At 34.7% G+C, this 19,934-nt stretch overlaps 2 protein-coding genes across 3 annotated transcripts; one reads left to right on the forward strand and one right to left on the reverse strand.

Annotated features, from left to right (window-relative positions):
- The first annotated feature begins 3,141 nt into the window (after positions 1 to 3,141).
- LOC11435069 (glycine-rich cell wall structural protein 1.8) lies at positions 3,142 to 4,980 on the forward strand. Of its 2 annotated transcripts, XM_039834140.1 has the most exons (3): positions 3,143 to 3,966; positions 4,021 to 4,679; positions 4,829 to 4,980. In XM_039834140.1, the coding sequence occupies exons 1-2, from the start codon at positions 3,462 to 3,464 to the stop codon at positions 4,569 to 4,571; spliced, it is 1,056 nt and encodes a 351-aa protein (XP_039690074.1). In that variant the 5' UTR covers positions 3,143 to 3,461; the 3' UTR covers positions 4,572 to 4,679; positions 4,829 to 4,980. The 2 variants fall into 2 exon arrangements, with proteins under 2 accessions (XP_039690073.1, XP_039690074.1); XM_039834139.1 differs by having other exon boundaries at positions 3,142 to 4,679.
- Positions 4,981 to 6,280: 1,300 nt separating this feature from the next.
- LOC11424860 (ubiquitin carboxyl-terminal hydrolase 20) lies at positions 6,281 to 10,574 on the reverse strand. Its single transcript, XM_003612856.4, has 8 exons — positions 9,853 to 10,574; positions 9,241 to 9,358; positions 8,858 to 8,965; positions 8,520 to 8,665; positions 8,097 to 8,429; positions 7,899 to 8,021; positions 7,039 to 7,603; positions 6,281 to 6,953 (listed from the first exon to the last, which is right to left on the reverse strand). The coding sequence occupies exons 1-8, from the start codon at positions 10,306 to 10,308 to the stop codon at positions 6,655 to 6,657; spliced, it is 2,148 nt and encodes a 715-aa protein (XP_003612904.3). The 5' UTR covers positions 10,309 to 10,574; the 3' UTR covers positions 6,281 to 6,654.
- Positions 10,575 to 19,934: the final 9,360 nt, after the last annotated feature.

Below are 19,934 nucleotides of genomic sequence, written 5' to 3' on the forward strand. Positions count from 1 at the left end.
AGTCAAAAAGTTAATTCTATTTTTAGCTTTTTTTCACGAGTTTGTCCACTTGTGACCTTAGAATTGTGCCACATTGTAAGAAATGTTCATGATGTTTGTCTGAGCTTTTTATTATTTGGTTTTGATTTTTTTTTATTTTTAAAAAAAGATACTTATAACATTTCATTAATAATAATATCACTAATACAATATGAAAATAAATATTGACACTAGCTGATAACACATCTTTTTCAGCTAAATCATGAGCTACCGCATTTGTTTTTCGCTTGTTGAACTTCATCCTATAGTTTGTGAATTGTGAATGAAAGAGTCTCTCGCACCCTTATATGATATGACCAAATACTGAAACGTCAGGTCTGTTGGAGTGAAAAGTGTCATTGGTTGTTTTATAATCCATCACAAATTCGACATTGACACTTTGCACGTCACTTAACCATTCTATAACATTAAACAAACTTAAAGAATCACCAACAGAACAGAACGTAAAGGAGAGAAACTCATGGTTTTGACTAGAACAAAAGCTTCATCATTGTCGCGCACACATATAGCAATGCCTACACGATTCATAGACTGCAAAAATGAAGCATCAATATTGCACTTGAGATGACCAAGTGTTGGCCTTTGTCGTTGCATATCAACCAGATCCTCAACACATAACCTGTACGCACTTTGGACAGAATATATATACTTTCCATTTTTCTCAGCTTTCCAAACCAACCTGTCATTAAGAACCTGATTAAACAGAGACGTGTTTAAAATAGAAGTAGTTATGTCCTCACTAAAAAATTGTTTCACTAAATCACCATTCCAACTTTTGGAATTAGTATCCATAAACTATCCACCCTAAATTCATGAACCAAATGTGCTTCTATGATATTATCATCAATACAACCACCATTCAACAACCAAGGTTCATCAAGAATGGGAATATAGGTACCTGAGCCCATACTCCACCGTGATCCACCACGAACAAGAAAATTAACGCGTAAAATACTACGCCAAACACAGCTAGGATTATGACCAAAGGTGGCTGTGGGATAGTTTTTTGTAGGAAAGTACATGACTTTAAAAATACAAGATACAAGAGAATGTGGTTCTGAGAGAAATTTCCAACCTTGCTTGCCTAACATTTCCAAGTTAAAAAACGAGAGGTCCTTAAACCGAGTACCATTAATAACACCATGATCTTCAGCATCTCGAATGATATAGGGCTACCCGACCTCTGCACAAATAATGAACAAATACGTGGACAAAGGGTCTCCTTGATGCAAACCTTTCCCGGGAATAACTGGCCCAACCGATTCATTGTTGACCAACGTAGAATAGTCAATTGGCACCACGCACATATTCATCCAATGTATCCATTTATCATTAAAGCTCATTTTCATCATCATTCAAAAAATTTCAGTCGATACGATCATACGTTTTACTAATGTCCAGTTTTAGCGTCGCACATCCCTCATTACCACGAGTCTTTGTTTTCATGTGATGGATGACTTCTATTGCAGCCTTGGTGTTATCAAGAATTGACCTCCTAGGTACAAAGGTTGATTGATTATCAGAGATTCACTGTGGGAGAATAAGCTTCAACTTATTTGCGAGAACCTTAGAGATCAATTTATAGAGAACATTACATAAAGCTATCGGCTTACAATCTTCCATCGTAGTCCGAGAATTGCCTTTAGGGATGAGATCAATGTTTGTCATATTAATAGAAGCTAGAGATTGACCTGTATCTAACCATGCACAACATTGTTGGAACTTGGAATATCTCATCACTACATAAATTTCAAAATTAATGATAAAAACCTGGATTATAACCATCCGGATCAAGACATTTGTGAGGGTGCAAAGAGAACAACGTCGCACGAAACTCCTCTTTGGTAAAAGGCGTTGTTAAAAGCATGTTGTCATCACTAGTAATTGTGGTGCAAATAACGCTAGTAATTGTTGAAATTTATTTCATGTTGGTATTTCAACAATTTCTAAGACTTTATGAAAGCAATAGTGATGAGTCATTCATAAACTCACTTTTTTTTTTGTCATTTCACTGTCAGAAATATAGTTAAGGAGAAAAGTATCACTAATATTTTTTTTAATCAAAAAAAAATTATTATTAAGGAGAAAAGTACAAAGAGTATTTGACTCACAAATTAAAAAGGTACAATGGATACTCGACTAAAAAAAAAAACTCCAATCAAGAATCAAGACAAGGAAATGAGTTTGAAAATTGAAAATCACTCGTAACACATACAATACCTCCTTTTTTCTAACTAGGAACCACCTCCAAGAGTTGATTTTATACCCTCAATAATTTCTTCCACCTCACATCTTTTCGAAGAGAAAACAACCTCATTTCTAGCCTTCCAATTCTTTCATATTATGGCATGTCAAATAAGCGTTAACCTCTTCTCATGTTTTGTGTTTGAGGATGAATTTGTAAAGTAATCAAAGAGTGAAATAACATTTTCTGGTAAAATTACACCCGTTCAAATCCACTTAAAGATTAAGTACCAAACGCTTCCGACAAAGCTATGTTAGTAAAACAAATGATCCTCTACTTCAAAAGTCTTCGAACACCACACACAATTTGGACTCGCTCCTTTCAACAACACCCCCTTCTAAATAAATAAAAAAACAGTTTTAAAATAATCTCTGAAATAAATTTTAAAAAAAATATTGAAAAAAAAAATATTTAAAAGTTATTTCAAAAACAAAAATAAAGGTTGGTTCTTTGGTTGAGATTGAGACCTTCGTATAAAACCAAATAGCGGATTTTGACTTTTTCTTAGATTTATTATGCTTTGACAACCATAAATTTTCTGCATTTAAAATTAGATTCATTATTTTTTGGTTACAAAATTGGAAGAATTAAAAACTTTCATTCATTATGTTTTGACAACCCATAAACTTTCTGCATTTAAAAAAAAAAAAGTATCACAAAAAATCTGATTTTCTTTTCTATATATATTTTTATCACACTGCATAAAAAAGCAATTGAAAAATAATATTATGCAACTTCAAGAAGGAATCAAATACGGGTTCTTTTTCCGAAAGAATTATCTCAACATCAGGTTAGGAAATTAGGTTTTCTATAGAAGGTAGTAAATTAGGTTTTAGGTATAAAGTTATTAAAATGCTTTAGGCTTTCTAGAGCTATTGCATTTGCATGCTTGGATGTGGAAGACAGCAAAAGCACACAATGTACGATTAATGGGCAATCTCTAGTGTGAGAGTGAAACTACGATATCATATTGTACTACTGCGCTTTTGCTGTGTAAGATAGCTTTGTGTGTTTAAATAATGGGCCACACTGTAGGGACTTCCAACTTCACTAACCATGTGCTTCAACCACTCTTTGCTTTGAACTTGCCATGCCAATCCCTATAAATACCCTTCAACTTCTCCAATTATAAACCAAGCTCTAGTTTTTTGGGAGTTCACCTTCAAAGCTCAATCTCATGGCTTCTATACATAGAGTTCCCATTGTTGCTTTCTTAGTACTACTGGCTTTAAGTTTATGTTCTGCTAGAAGGGCTCTACTCACTTTTGATGCCGGAGGTGGCTATGGTTTAGGCCATGGCATTGTTGGTGGAGGTCATGGAGGCTCAGGTGGTGGTATTGGATATGGAGGTGGGGGAGTAGGAAATGGAGGTGGTGGTGGAGGAGGAGCTGGATATGGAGGCGACCATGGAGTTGGATATGGAGGTGGTGGTGGGAATGGTGGTGGTGGAGGTTATGGTGTTGGCGGAGAGCAAGGTAGTGGTTACGGTGGTGGTGGTGGAGCTGGAGCTGGGGGAGGCTATGGAGTTGGTGGTGGTGGTGATGGAGAACATGGCATAGGATATGGAGGAGGTGGTGGAAGTGGAGGAGGTGGTGGAGGTGGTCATGGTGCAGGAGGAGCTCAAGGAGGTGGATATGGCATTGGAGGTGGAGCTGGTATAGGTGCAGGAGGAGAGCATGGTGGTGGTCAAGGAGGTGGAGCTGGTGGAGGTTATGGTAATGGTGGAGAGCATGGAGGTGGTTATGGTGGTGGTCAAGGAGGTGGAGCTGGCGCTGGAGGAGGTTATGGTGGTGGGGGAGAGCATGGTGATTCTGGCTATGGAGGCGGTGAAGGAGGTGGGGCTGGAGGAGGTTACGCTGGTGGGGGAGAGCATGGCGAGTCTGGCTACGGAGGTGGCAAAGGAGGTGGAGCTGGAGGAGGCTATGGTGGTGGGGTAGAGCATGGTGCTTCTGGCTACGGAGGTGGTGAAGGAGGTGGAGCTGGAGGAGGCTATGGTGGTGGGGGAGAGCATGGTATTGGTTACGGTGGTGGTGAAGGTGGTGGTGCTGGCGGAGGTTATGGAGCTGGTGGAGAGCATGGCATTGGTTATGGAGCTGGTGGTGGAAGTGGAGGTGGAGGTGGAGCAGGCTACGGTGGTGGAGGAGCGCATGGAGGTGGTGGAGCATATGGCAGTGGTGGAGGTGGTGGCAATGGTGGAGGAGGTGGATATGGGGAAGGTGGGGCACATAGTGGTGGTGCTGGAGGAGGTGGAGGAAGTGGTGGTGGCCATGGTGGTTATGTTCCCTGAGAACTACTCTATCACACATGACAAATGGAGTATATACATTGGAGTGTCCCCTTTAATGCATCAAGAATAAGTTTATGGTATTATTGATAACAAAATCATATTCATAACTACACCCTCCGGTCACAAATATAAACAAAAATTTATGTTTTAGATACATTCAATAAATGATGTATATTGTCTACAATAAAGGTCACATACATTATTTATTGAATGAATTTAAAACATGAATTTTTGCTTATATTTGTGACCGGAGGGTGTATATTACAAGAGCGAGATTTCAGCACATGATTTATATGTAACAAATATTCCTACAATTATTTATTGCAATGTTGTGTAACTATTCTTAACTTTTGTTTTGCACTTATTAGTATATTCCATTGAAAGAAATATATTGTTGTTTTTAACTTTTTATCATGCATGTCTCTAGTCTACTTAATATTAATAGGTTCCTTTAATTCCTCAGAAATGTCAACTTAGATCTGTTTTACATAGCATTTCCTCACATTAATCACACAACATACATGAAATAACTAACATAGATCTCACAATTCAATTTCAATCAATGTCAGACATCAGTTTTTATTTCGATAGCCAATTAATAATGTTAGAAATGCAAATTACATATCATTGAACAGAAATAGTTAATTATCTAATGAATGTACCTATCTATCAAACACCACCCATGATGGACAAAGAGTGACAATCTGTTCCACAACCAACCGTCTCACAGGACAACCCATTACAATTTTCTTGTGTGGCACAACCTGCATTGCAATAATAATCACACAAGGAAGTTTACTAATGTGATATGATTGTAAATGGTAATGGTAAGTTTAAAATGTGATAGCAAAGTGTTAAGTTTATTTAATATGCCATATTTTCTACGAAGATCCAAGATCGCTTGACGCTTTAGATACTTCACATCATTTTAGCACTCATTTTTCTCTTTCACTAGATGTTTATCTTCCATCTCTACCATCCAAAAATCATTTCTTGTTTTTAAAAACACTACGAAATAAATGACATAGTTTCACTTTCATAAACTAATTGTATTGAGTAGTATTAGGGAAAGGAAGTTAATCCAAGTGTTACCTATCAAAGTGTAATCCTCGTAATCATAGAATAGAAATTTATGAAAGCAATAATGGTTAATAAGATGACTAAATTAATTACACTCACAAGGATTGTTGAGACATGGCATGACCCCAAGAGTGTGACAGCGCACGCTATGGTAACGACATTGTCAAGTGCCCGTTGAAGAGGCTCTGTTGAGAACTCTGTCATTGCATCCATGACAACCACCACATGTTTGTTGGTGTTTCCTGTGCTTGTAAGGTCATGATCAGGAAGATCATTCTCATGTGACCTCTTGTCCCGTGGAAGGAAAAAAACCTCGGCATTGATTTTTAAGATTCTAGTACAAATGCTAACAATAGTAACAACTGAAGAAGGAACTGGGAAAGGCATTTGTTTAAGTCATATTATATCCTTTTATAGATCATTTTCATTGCTCAGAAAGAAATGCATACGAAGTGCTCGACATGATCAAGAGTTGCTTAGTAATTGGGATGTCTTAAATGTTGCATTAAATAAAGAAAGATTATTTAGTTATTCTTGCCCTCAGATATAATCAATGTTCAATAATCAATCTTGACAAATATCGTAATGACAGGCCAATTAGTTACATTAACTAAACTCAAGCACCAAAATCAACCGAAGGGGATCTACTCATCGGTGCAAACAGTTTGACATCGTAATCTACTCATGTATTAAACAAACAACAAATATTGGGAAGATGGGGATATGCCTTAAATCACTAGTAATATTTATCATCACCAATGCTATCATTTAAAATATTATTGTCCAAAAAAAATGCTATTATTTAAAATATTATAGTACAACATCCTTGACCACGATTTCTATTTGTATCTGTTCTTCTCATGCATAATGGAACAGGGTGTGCCATGTCATGACTATACAATTTGGCTGGAGGTATTGGTTTTAACAAAAAGACCACAGATAAAGGTATTTTCACCCCAAAAAACCAAGTACACAGCCAAATGCCTAAAGTCAAAGACTATATTCACTGTGAAACTCCGGCTGCCACAGGGTAGCTTCCGACAGAAGCATGGCCTGATTTCTTGCGAGCACTGCTGCTGTCTTTGTCAGAATGCGATGAACCAGTCTTTTTTCTCTTGTTTTCTGGAGAATCGCCAAGTAAGTCCAAAAATGCACCTCTCCTTGAACCAGGCATATTCCTAACATATGCCCTGGCAGCTTTATTTTGAGGATTATCCGAAGACTTGCCTGATGATGATCTTTTACCACTAATTCCTTGCTTCTCTTTCTTCAAATGATCGCGTGAGATCTGGAAACTCTTACCTGACAAATCCATCTCAACGGTTATTGAACAAATTAAATCAGAGTTACATGAGAAAAGACTATCCGAAAAAGTATATTCAATCACCTGGAGTCTGAGAAGGGGGAGAGTTGGGAGGAGTTAAGGCATTGAAAACATCATTCTCTATAAAATCATTAGCTTCCAGACTGCATTTGCTTTTATCAGGAGCAACATTCTCAGCATATGAACTCCCACCAGGCTTTGCAATGCCAGTCGGGCTGGCATAATTCACAGGTAGCACTTGGGCGCTGATATCTTCCGATCCATTCAAATGAAGAGTTTTCTGATTTGATGGCCCAGCAGGAAATTGTTTGCGGCAAGGAGAAGCATCAATAACATCGTCATTTTCAGGAAACTTGCGACTTTGTTGACAAGAATAATCAGACTTCTCAGAATTTTTTTTGGATTTACCGACCCCACTCCTTTCAATATTTTCATTTGAAATAGAAAATGATTTATCTTGGCCATCAGTGATGTCTAAAACAGACTTGGGAGACGTGTTCATCCTACTCAGATTCAAGCATGGAATTGTAGATTCTGCAAAACTTGAAAACCAAGGTGTGCCTTGTCGGGCATAAAACAATATGTATGCTTCCTGAGACAGCACAGTCCCTTCAGATACCTTAGTTACCTGAATAATTATCAGATATTAAGTGTTAATTAAATAAAAGAATGACAACTAGCCAATGCAATTATTAAATAAGCCCTAACTATATGCAAAGGAAACAATCATGAAAAGAATACAGTTTGCAAAAACAGTAAAATGAATAGTTTCAAGCTATGAAGACTGGGCACCTAGGAAAAAATCTTGAAGAAATAATATGTAAATGCTGAACCGTAAAGTTACAGTCAACTTTTATCATTAAACATGTTATTTGTAAAACAATTAAATCTCGTCCAAGTGGAACAAGTATAGCAGATGCTACCATTGAATCATCCAACTTATGCCATGTGTCTGGAGCAGTGCGAACAAAGCAGAAATAATGCCCAGAGTCAGATGAAGTTCCATTATGCACAACAACTGCATATAGATCATATTTCAATGATGCCTGTCAACATAAAAAAAATGGGTCAGTATAAATTCACAAGGGAAATTTAAGTGAAGAAATAAAATCAAAACTTACATTATCGCTTTCATTCAAAATGGTGTAAGGTTGCAAATCCAACTCCAATGGAAAATTGATATGCTTGTCAATCTTTTCAACTGCATTATTCCCAACTGTCTTAAACCTCTTTAAATGGAATGCAGCAATTGAAGGTGTCTGATCCAACATAAGCTGTTTCTCCACAGACACTTCTTCATTGCAGCCCTCACATTTAAGCTTAGCATCAATGTTTTCCACCATTGTGAAAGACTCCAATGCACTTGAAATAGAATCTACATTTTCTATTTCTAGACTCAGGTCAATCAACGGCTCATTAGTGATGGAAGAGCGGCTACAGTTACAACACCGAAGCTGAAACATAAATACAAGGAAAATACAACCGTTAGCAAACATGTCATTCTGAATCAAAAAGGAGACAGACAATGTATTTCTCAATCATACCTTGCTAACCAGACTGCCTCCAAAGACTTTCTTCGCAATATTATCCTCCTCAAAATTTGAAAAACATGTCTCAAGTTTATCCAATGCACACTGCATAAACTCATGTGCATCCTCTTGCTGATGTCTTCTAAAGTCAGAAGAAAATTCTGATACAGGTCATGGATAACAAGCACTAAAAGTAAAAGAAACTAACCTTATATTAATTAAAGGTTCTATATTTTGCAGGCCAATAATATAACACACTACTATTTTACCAATTAATCAGACAATTCTAAATCCTTTCATTGAAAAGATATGCAAGAATAAGAAAGTTTCCATGAATATGGTATTTAGGATACGCTTCAAATTATCCACAAATACCACAGGGGAGATGACTCTTCCAGTAGACTCCAAGGACTGTTTCATCTGATAGCGGAAAGCACAGATAACACAGAACCCATTATGACCTGAAATTCCCAATCTAAAGGTCAAAATCTTCAGAAAATAAAACAAACAAATAAACAAAAGCAAAACTCTAAAATAAAAAACTTGAACTAAACACATAACTGCGACATGTGCCATAAACATTTAAATCACAAAAAAATCCTCTTACTCACATCTAAACCAAAACAATAGCACAACCGCGTTGTATAATAACACAACTTTACGTTTTTACCCATCAAACTAAAGCCAAATTGTTCAAAAAGAATGACACCATTAAATTCAATCAAGTGTAACTCACCATCATTAGGAGAATGGCAGCTCAAAAGAAGACCCTCAACTAGGGGCACGGTATGCGTGAAGCATTGCATAATTGAATTGAGAAAGCATGTGTTACCAAGGTTGGCAAGCCCAGCTCCCTGTTGAACAAAAGATCGTCAACAAAAATTCAAAACCAAAAGGACAAAACCTATGTTGCACAAACAATTGATATTAAAGGTGTGTCTGGTGTCTAACAAGTATCGGTAGATAACACTAACACAACACAGATACAATTACTAATACAAAATCACAGGCAACCCAGATCAAAAGTGTGTTTGGTGTCTAACATGCGTTGGTGAACAACACCAACACAATAGTAACACAACCTCTGTAGCACAGACAATTCAAATCAAATGTGTGTCTGGTATCGGACATGTGTCATTCAACAACATTAACACAATACTAACACAAAACCTATGTAGCATACACAATTCAGATCAATTGTATGTCAAGTATCTGACACATGTAAGTCTATTAATCAGTGCCTACATGTCAGTGTCGTGTTAGTGCTTCGTAGCATACTAAATAAATAAATAAAAAATTATTAAAAAAAAAAAAAAAAACAGAGAAAGAAAGAAAAAAAAACGCTTACAATCATCAATGGCACAGCTTTAGAATCAGAATCATAAACTTCATCCTGTAAGGCTTCTTCATTAAAATCATAAATCCAGTTCTCATCATCAGGAGGTAACCAAGCTTGGGGCGGCGCAGCCAAAATCCGAGTAGAATTAATCGGAACCGGAGCATACACAGCAAGATCCATCGGCCCCGGCCAAATATCTGACAAATCACCAATATCTACCTGCGGAACATCACCGGTGGACATTACGGAAAAAATCTCAGCGTTGGTTAACCCCGCATCCTCAGGCTCAGAAACTCCCACAACATCAACGTCAACGTCAATGTCATCCTCAAGATCAGCCAAAGAAATACCCATTTGAGCAGGATCTAGGGTTTCAGAAATTGAACTCATCATTGAAGATGAATTCATTTGATTCTCTTCTTGTTCTTGTTCTTGTTCACCACGTGGTGAATTTGAATCAGACATTGAAATTTTGAAAGTTAGGGTTTCGAAGAAGAAATAATTGAGAGAAAGAGAAGTTTAGGATTTCCAAGAAGTGAAGTGAAATTCTTGGTTGGTTATAATAAATTAGGGTTTTGAAGTGATGAAAAAAAAAAAAGAGGGAAAAATGAAAAGTTTCAAAAATTGAAGAGGGATTTTGAAAGAAGAGGGAAAAGCTAAAAAATTGGCACCAAAATAAAAATGTCTCAGGAAAATGACATCGCGCTCTTTCTCTTTCTCTCTCTGTTATCTTCTCTCATAGATTTTGATAGATACTGTAAACCATGTCTATGGTGCGTTTTTATAGGTGAAAATTATGATTATTTTATTGATGAAATGGGGAATTTTTTATATTTGTAATTATAATAAGTTTCGAATTTTTTAAAATGGAGAATTTTTTATCTTTGGAATTATAATAAGTTTCATATTTTTGAATAAAAAATTATATGGTAAATGACAACAGTTTTTTTGCGTAGAGAACAAGCTGTCAAACAAATATATATTTTTAAAGAAAGGTATTCAATTATTAAAGAATTGTTTGAATTTTTTTCCAGGAAAATATATATCTTTTTAATAAAAAGGTATTCAATGTATTAAAGAACTGTTTGAGATTTTTTCCAAGAAAATACATATACTATTTATTAAAAGGGATGATATTTTGTAAATTTTTATAGTAAATAATAAATTTAGTTTTTTGTTCACATTGTAAATTTGGTTTTCGTGAAGAGGAAATTGAATTAAAAATATCTTATAATATAATAAAAAATAAAATAAAATATTTAGTATTTTAAGAAAATTGTTGAAGAATTGATTAAATTTTCTTCTAGACTCTTCTAGAAAGAAAAAAAAAATTGGTGGATAGACGAAATGGTAAAGCCATTATAAACTCACACATACAAGTGAAGGTACTGGGGTTCGAACCACGGTTATGGCATCCGGCCTAACAATTTCGGCATTTTACCAATTGAGCTAGGACTTCTGAATTTTTTTAAAAAAGATGTAGCCGCTGAACGAAAGTGTAGCGATCAAGATGTAGAATCTTCTAGGAAAAAAAAAATTCAGAAAATGTTGAATAAAAAATCATCATTAATCTAGACCAATTAGTCCTAAAACCCAGTATTTTTTTTTAAAAGATTATTTTACTTTATAAATCTATAAAGTAATTGACCGATGTAGTTATTGTGGCCGATTATTTTAAAATCATTTGGTTTAAAACTTGTTCTTCTACTTTAGCGACCTAGGTTTGATATTGTGGCGCTCCGGATATGTAGTTATTGTGGTGAACAAGATGAATTAAACATATGTTGTAGAAAATGATTTGTGAACAAGATGAATTAAACATATGTTGGCGACTTTACGAGGGATTGGTTACCTACAAAACTTAATTTGGCAAATCGTGGCATTCTATCTGTGGAGGAGCGGTTATGTGTTTCTGGATGTGGGATTGTCGAAGATGTTTCTCATTTGTTTTTGTCTTGTGCAACTTTTGGTGCATTATGGCCGATGGTGCGGGATTGGTTAGGCGTGGTAGGTGTCGACTCTCGATCAACTTCAGATCATTTTGAGCAATTTATTAATTATGCAGGTTGTTCGAGAGGGCGACGGTCTTTCTTCCACTTGATTTGGTTGCTTTGTGTTTCGGTGTTGTGGAATGAAAGGAATGATAGGCTTTTTAGAAATAGACAAAGTATTGTACCACAGTTGCTAGATAAAGTGAAATCAACTTCGTTGTGGTGGTTAAAGGCTAGTAATGTTGTATTTAGTTTTGGCACTTGTTATCATGGTTTTTGGGTGCCAAGCCATTAATTGGACTTGAACCTTTTGACCGTTGATATTCTCTATTTTTTCTTGGGAAGGGCAAAATTGAGAAAAACCCTTAGATTCTAAGTTCGGGGGTCGTTTTCGCTACGGGAAGGTGTTAGGCACCCGGAGCGATTATGGTACTCCATAAGAGCCGCTCTCCTAAGTTGATTTCTACGCTTTATTTTTATTGCCTACTTATTGAAAGAAAAGAAGTTTTATTTGAGTGAAGAATGGGGGTGAGAAGAAGTAGAATTTAATTTTATTTCGGCTTGGAGGGGTTAAAGTCCCTTGCCTACGTACCGTTTTACGGGATCAAAACCGGCGTAGTTCTTGCTAAAAAGACTTGTTGTTTTTTTTTGTTTTAATTGTTTGATTTTAAATTTTGAAAATGATTTTGAAGAAAAGGATTGAGAGGCTTCATGAGCATTAGAGTATGAAAAGTGGGGGTTTGTTTAGTGATTTTGCAAAAAAAGTCTAAATGATTAGATTTATTTGAGAATTTTGTTAAGAAAATAAAAGGTGAAAAGTTGTTGGAGTTTTGACTCCATTTTTATGAAAAATATTTGAAGCGAGTTTGTTTGCATATTTTTTTGGAAAAAAGTTGGATTTTCTCTAAGTGTTTAGACCTAAGCATTCATCTAACCATGCAATCCTAGCCATACATCTACACATGCAATCCTAGGCATACATCTAGGGTGAGTGTGCGTGCCGGTGCGCCATAGTGTCCATAATCCATATTACAAAAATTGCCTAAATACATTCTATGGCCTCTTTGCCAAGCTACAAACCAATGATAACAAATTACATCACCGAATGAATTAAAATTTGCAAAAATAAATGCTAAGCTAAAGAAAGTGGAGGAGATAGTGAAATGCTATGAGTGAAGTCACATAAGGAACAAAATGTTAGTGAAACAAGGAAAAATATAATGGAAATGATGAAAAATGCATCAAATGAATATGCAATAAAAAGGGGTAAAAACATGAGAATTTATCAATCACAATATGTAAAAATGCATCAAGAACATATATGGAATTTTAATGAGCAAAAATTAAAGAACAAAGTAAAGGAAATAAATGCAAAAATAAGCAAACAAATTCTAATACTTAGAGGAAAAATTAAAATGATGGGGAAATATTTTTAGAAAATTTTTTAGAAGCATAAAACACCAAGAAAGTGTAAAAAAGGTATTTAAAACACAATTAAAAAGCAATTAAAAAAAAAAACTCAGCAGGATTTAATCTGGACCGTTGGATGAATCCAGAGGTCCAGATCAAGCCCTCAAGATCACATCACAGCCATTTGATCAAAGATCAAAGGGTCCAGAAAAAAGCATAAAAGATAGTGTAAAATGCAGGAAGCACAGTGACCGTTAGATCAAAGATCTAACGGTTCAAACAGAAGATATACCATATTTCACACAAAAAGTCATGCACAGGATTCAAAATCAAACACACAGCAGCCATCAGATCTTGGAACAATCCAGATCTGATGGTTCACAGAGCGAGGGAACACAACAAGAGCACGCACGCGCGCGCGTGAGATCGGAGGGAGTATAAAAAGGATTTCTCTCACAAAAATCTCACAATTTCTTTCCTCTTCTCTCTCTAAGTTAAACTTAGAGAGAGAAGCTCTCCCTTCTCTCTAAAATCAACACGCCGGAGCTTATGGAGGAGGTGGCGGCCGGCCGGTTTCCGGCGGCGGCGCCACCGCGTCGGAAATTTTTTCTTTTTCTTTTTTTTAAAATTTTTATACCAAAAGCTTCGTCTCCTCCTCCTCTACACAAATCCGGCACTAGTTTTAGCGAGAAAGGTTCGATTCGGACTAGATCTACATTTTTCTTTGAAAATTTTTCACACTTTTTTGAAAAAAAACCACGGATTTAGATATCCTTTTTGCTCTAGTGTCCGAATCCGGCCTTAGAATTTTCAAAATCCGAACGTACAAGCCTAGATCTACCGATACATATCCGTAACAAACTTTTCACATGTGTATATGCGCGAAAACGAGGGAAAAAAGTGTTACCGTCGTCGTGAAACGGAGGAAAAATCCGAGCCTCCTCTTCTCTCCGCCGCGCGCGCGCGTTATGCTCCGGTGGTGCTGCTTTTGCTCGAAAATCCGGTACGGATTTGGTATTGGTGTGGTGGTTCGCGGTGGTTTTGAATGATTCCGGTTCGGATTTGTTGATTTTGTGATGATTTGAGTTGGTTTTGAGTGAATCCGGTTCGGATTTGTTGATTTTGTGAAGATTTGTTCTTGGTGTTCTTGGAGATTTTTGGTGATTTTCTATTTTGGATCTAACTGATTTTGGAGAGAGAAAGAAATTTCTGTTTTTTGTGATGTGACTGATTCTTTTTTTATTTCTTTATTTGGATCTGACACATCTATTTATAGCCTGCCATGTGTATTTGTGGGCCAATGAGAAAATGTCATCTGGACTGGGACTGAAGTGTGCGAAAATTCTGGACAAAAATGCCCCTGGGACCTTTTCTGCAAAAAAAATAATAAAAAAGGACTGGAAAATGAAAGTAAGGACTGATATGAAATTAAAAACTGTTTGGACAAAAAATGCAATTTTGGGACCTCAATTGAGGGACCAAAATGCAATTAAAAATAAAATTGAATAAAAAACGTAATTTGACCAAACGTAAAGCGAAACAAAAAATAAAATTGACAAAACGGACTAAAACGAATCAATGGCTTAAATGAGGTACTTCAAAGTAACCTCTCTATGCCGAAATTTTGTGTGAAATGACCAAAATGCCCCTAGGGCTAAAAATGACCTAAACAGATTCAAATTGACTTGACACTGACTCAGATGCAAGTTTGAAATGAATTTAACAAGGTTTACTGATGAAATGTTAAAAATCAATCTGAAAAGACTCAGAGACAGTCACAAGGATGAAAATGGGTCCCACTGCAGGAAATGACCAAAATACCCTTCTGTACGACTTTTTGCAAATTTTGAAATAAACTGTAGAAAAAGCAATGTAATGATTCAGAGACACTTTTGAATGACTTACAAGACAAGTAAAGACATTTCGAAAGGTTTTATGCAAGAAAAACATAGGTAAAATTGTGATTGAAAATACTGCGAGGCAGAGACAATTTGAACTGTGCAGTTGAAATTTGATAATTGACAAAGTTTGAAATGAAATTGGGCCCAGTATTTTTAGGTCCAAAAACAGGGTATAACAGCACTCATCAGTGGTGGTCGAGCCCGCTTTTATCTCTGGGTATTTGACTGATTTGTTTGTAATTTTGTTTGGACCTTGACATTTTTGTGATTGTTTGGCACATCTTGTGCGGTAACAATTACGGTGTCCGTATTAATATATCTCATTTTTGCCTGTTCAAAAAAAAAAAATTGAGTATCATTTTTAACATGATGCCCATAGATACATGCAAATAAAAGTATATTTTTACGACATTTTTGAGAAAGTGAAGCTTAATTCTTTTTTATGGCTTTCTTCGAATTATGTTCCTCTTACTTTTGGTTTCATGATTGGTGGAGACATCCAATTCTATGTATGGGTGTCATGTAATTTATTTTTTCTTTGGTGGTCGTATCTGTTTTGTTGGTACCTTGATTTTTAACTGATACTGTGTGATTCATCATTCTTAGCACACCTTGTGCGGGATTAAGGGGTTAACCACTTTCGTTTGAACAATATATTCCATTTTTATTTGTTCAAAGAAAAAAACAGTATATTTTTGGAACATGATTGTGTAAATTGAAAAATTTATATGTCCTACATATTGATAGTTTATACGCAAAGCTATTTGTTGGTACGTTTTTGTCGGAAAAAAAATAAAATTATTTGTTTGTACGTTAATGGAAAGTATGACTTTTATGGAGATTTGTAAATAAATGATGATACATTTAACATGACTTCTACGTACATGCACGTCCGATCGAGTTTGAGACTTAAGTTGTGTGATGTATTATTTTTCAATGATCTGAAACCTTAAATTTATACAAAAAATAAATAATAATCAAACAGTTTAAAAAGCTAAAATAAACATTATATGAGTAGACCCTAGGTTATTCAAAAAAAAAAATTTGAGTAGACCCTTAGAGTATAACTAAGTTGAGAAGGACATTTCATTATTTGATAAGAAAAACATTTTATAAGTGTGAGTAAGAAATTTAATTTGATATTGCAATTATAAACAAGAATATCCATGGGTGATAGCCTAACGTCCCCCTTTTGAGGACATCAACTTTTTATGATGTCGCTTAGTAGTTTATAAAAACTTGGGTTAATAGGTTTTTACCTCCTGCAATATAGGTTATTTTTTGTTTTCTCCCCTGTAAAAATTTTTTGTCAGATTCCGTCATTGTAAAAAAAATTATTTTGAAAAACCCCCTAGACCAGCTGATTGTGCATTTTCGCTTATGTGGCACGCTGAGTCACCATTTTAACTAGCGAATCCGCACAATTGTTTCCCACACTTGAGGAATGATGACAAATCAAAATTCAAGGATAGTCCATAAACTTTCTAACATTATTGATGATAGGAGCATGTGTTGGTTGCACTCTATCTTCAATCAAACTTAAAGCAGAATTGTAGTTTGATTCACATATGGCGAATCTTATTAGGAAAACAGAGAAATGATTCTTATTGATGAAAAAAGTGTTTACAATTGCTATATATACAAAACTGAAGGTGCATAGTAAGTAAATCTATGCTAGCAACTAGAGAATTAAGGTGGCTTGTTCTGCAAGTTATCTTGTTCCTTTGCTTTCTTTCCTTCTTCCTCTATATACTCTTATAAATCTAAAACCATTACTTCAAAACGCATCAAGATCATAACAAATAGTATGCAATTCAAATTTTATATTAGTAGTGATGCCGCAACTACCATAAGATTGTATGAACAAATTACCTATAGGGAATCACGAATCAATCCATCCTAACCAGAGTAACAAAGATATTTCAAACGAGCTACAATAAACAGTGAGTTCTGCTACATCGCTTGGGGAAGCTAAAAGACCAAGTGATGGACAATCTTGGCAAGTGTATCCAATCATTCACAAGTAATAAAGTAGTAAGTAAGACCGTCTCCACAAGAATTTTCGTTTCAACTCGGCAACTAGCATTACTTATTATATTAGAACGAAAAATAGAAACAAATAAATTAAATAAGTGCAGTAAATTTGGGGGAGTTTGCAAGTTTTATTTAATTGCGCAAAATGGAGGTGAGTTAGTAACCTGATTTAATTGCAGAATTTTAGCAGCGCGGTTAGGATTCTTCGCATCCACCCTACTTTTTGTTGGATTAAAGACAAGTCAACATACAACTATAAGACAAAGGTTCTATTTAAGTTATGAGTTTGTGGGCCAATATGTCCCACTAGCTGTCAAGTTTCACATGTTGATCACTCTAAGGTTATACGCAACACTAAAAGGTGCATGATTGTCAATACTAAAAGGCCCATTAGGCCAACGTACGAAATATTATAGCGTGACCTTACTCTCTCATAAGTAATTGAAACATAAAAGAATTAGAAATTCTGAATTGTCATCTAAAGGCTTCAAGGTTGTATATGAATCTTAGAAGTTCATCACGTACTCTTTCTTACTTCAGTAGCTTTATAAACGGGTAACTCTAACTCATCCACCTTACCCGAAAAAAGAATAAAATTCAATATGCAACATTCATAAAAGAATGTTTGCTCCATTTCTAGGAAAATTAAATAGAAATAATAACATAACTAAATAAAAGACTTGAATTAAAAAGATCAAACAAATAAATAGAGGTTTATCTTAAAACCCTACCCAATTAAAGTTTAGTTATATTTTTGAGTTTTTTCTTTATTGAAACTTGTTTTGGGACTTGAAACAAAACTTCTCCACTTTGTAATATCTTAAGAGGCCTCGTGAATCTTCTTCCATTGTCTTTCCAAATTCTCATGAGATGTTTTGCTTTGTCGATTTGCAGTGAATTACATCAAAAACACCTAAGAATAGTTTGGTTTCGGAAAAACTATAATTACACGATTTGAAATGAAAATATTACAAAACATATCGTAAACCATAGACAATTGTTCCAAAACTCATCTAATTTAAATTAAAACATAACTAAAATGACTAAAAAATATGTTGAAAATAACGTAAAATAATCCATCATTAGTAATCACTCATTATTAACAATTTGTCACAACGTAAGATTATCCATCAATACATTTTTTTCTTCTTAAATACAGTTTTGACCCTCTAAGTTTCATAATATGACGAATTTGACCCTCTATAAAAATTATTAACAATTTTGATCCTCAAGTTTACCCCATTTTATACATTTAGCTTCTTGGTTCAATTTTGACCTAATCAATACGTATGTGGCACCTCACTTAAGTGATTGAGATGTCACATGTGCAATTTTTTATTTAAAAATAAATAAAAATGTCACATTTATATTGCTTTAATTAAAAAAAAGGAAATGAAGAAAGAAAGACACGTGATCATCATCAACATTCACCATTAACACACACCATGAATTAATTTGCTGATTTTTTCTCAAATCACTCCATCTCACTCCCACTCCAACTCTCGATCCTTCTCATTTTCATCTTCACTCCCCTTTTTTTTTTTTTTTTTTTTGTGTTTTATCAATAACGTTATTTTAATATCATTTTTGACGACATATGTTTAATTCATCTTGTTCACCACAATAACTATATTTCGAAGGGTCACAATATCAAACCTAGGCCACTAAAGCAGAAGAACAAGTTTTAAACCAAATAATTTTAAAATAACCGGCCGCAGTAACTACATCGATCAATTATTTTATAGATTTATAAAATAAAATCTCGTTAAAAAAAATAGTGTTTTAGGTCTAATGTATATAGTTTTTTTGGTCTTGATTAATGATGAATTTTCATTCAACATTTTGTTTTTGAAAAAAATATTTTCCTAGAAGAGTCCACATCTTGATCACTACTACACTTTCGTCCAACATCTCTTTGGGAAAATAATTTTTTTTTTCTAGAAGAAACTTTCTTAGGAGAGTCTAGAAGAAAATTTAATCAATTCTTCAACAATTCTCTTAAAATACTAAATACTTTTTTTAATCTTTTATTGATTTTTTTATAAAATTAATGTCACATATGAAAACCAAAGCAGCAAGTCATGTAAGCAATTTTACAAAGTCAAATTCAAATCAGCGTGCCACCTCATCCATTTTGTATAATTAGTTAAATTCAAATCAGCGTGTATACAAAATGGATGAGGTGGCACGCTGATTTGAATTTGACTTTGTAAAATTGCTTACATGACTTGCTGCTTTGGTTTTCATATGTGACATTAATTTTATAAAAAAATCAATAAAAGATTAAAAAAAGTATTTAGTATTTTAAGAGAATTGTTGAAGAATTGATTAAATTTTCTTCTAGACTCTCCTAAGAAAGTTTCTTCTAGAAAAAAAAATTATTTTCCCAAAGAGATGTTGGACGAAAGTGTAGTAGTGATCAAGATGTGGACTCTTCTAGGAAAATATTTTTTTCAAAAACAAAATGTTGAATGAAAATTCATCATTAATCAAGACCAAAAAAACTATATACATTAGACCTAAAACACTATTTTTTTTTAACGAGATTTTATTTTATAAATCTATAAAATAATTGATCGATGTAGTTACTGCGGCCGGTTATTTTAAAATTATTTGGTTTAAAACTTGTTCTTCTGCTTTAGTGGCCTAGGTTTGATATTGTGACCCTTCGAAATATAGTTATTGTGGTGAACAAGATGAATTAAACATATGTCGTCAAAAATGATATTAAAATAACGTTATTGATAAAACACAA

This window comes from Medicago truncatula, chromosome 5 (assembly GCF_003473485.1).
Source record: "Medicago truncatula cultivar Jemalong A17 chromosome 5, MtrunA17r5.0-ANR, whole genome shotgun sequence".
Taxonomy (NCBI): Eukaryota; Viridiplantae; Streptophyta; class Magnoliopsida; order Fabales; family Fabaceae; genus Medicago; species Medicago truncatula.

What these genes read in the sequence shown, in the direction of transcription:
- LOC11435069 (XM_039834139.1), top strand. Translation starts at nt 3,462, where the DNA reads ATGGCTTCTATACATAGAGTTCCCATTGTTGCTTTCTTAGTACTACTG.
- LOC11424860 (XM_003612856.4), bottom strand. Translation starts at nt 10,308, where the DNA reads ATGTCTGATTCAAATTCACCACGTGGTGAACAAGAACAAGAACAAGAA. An exon ending in TTTTGAATGAAAGCGATAAT is followed by an intron (nt 8,022 to 8,096) that starts GTAAGTTTTGAT and finishes TTATGTTGACAG; the next exon opens with GCATCATTGAAATATGATCT. An exon ending in ATAAGTTGGATGATTCAATG is followed by an intron (nt 7,604 to 7,898) that starts GTAGCATCTGCT and finishes ATAATTATTCAG; the next exon opens with GTAACTAAGGTATCTGAAGG.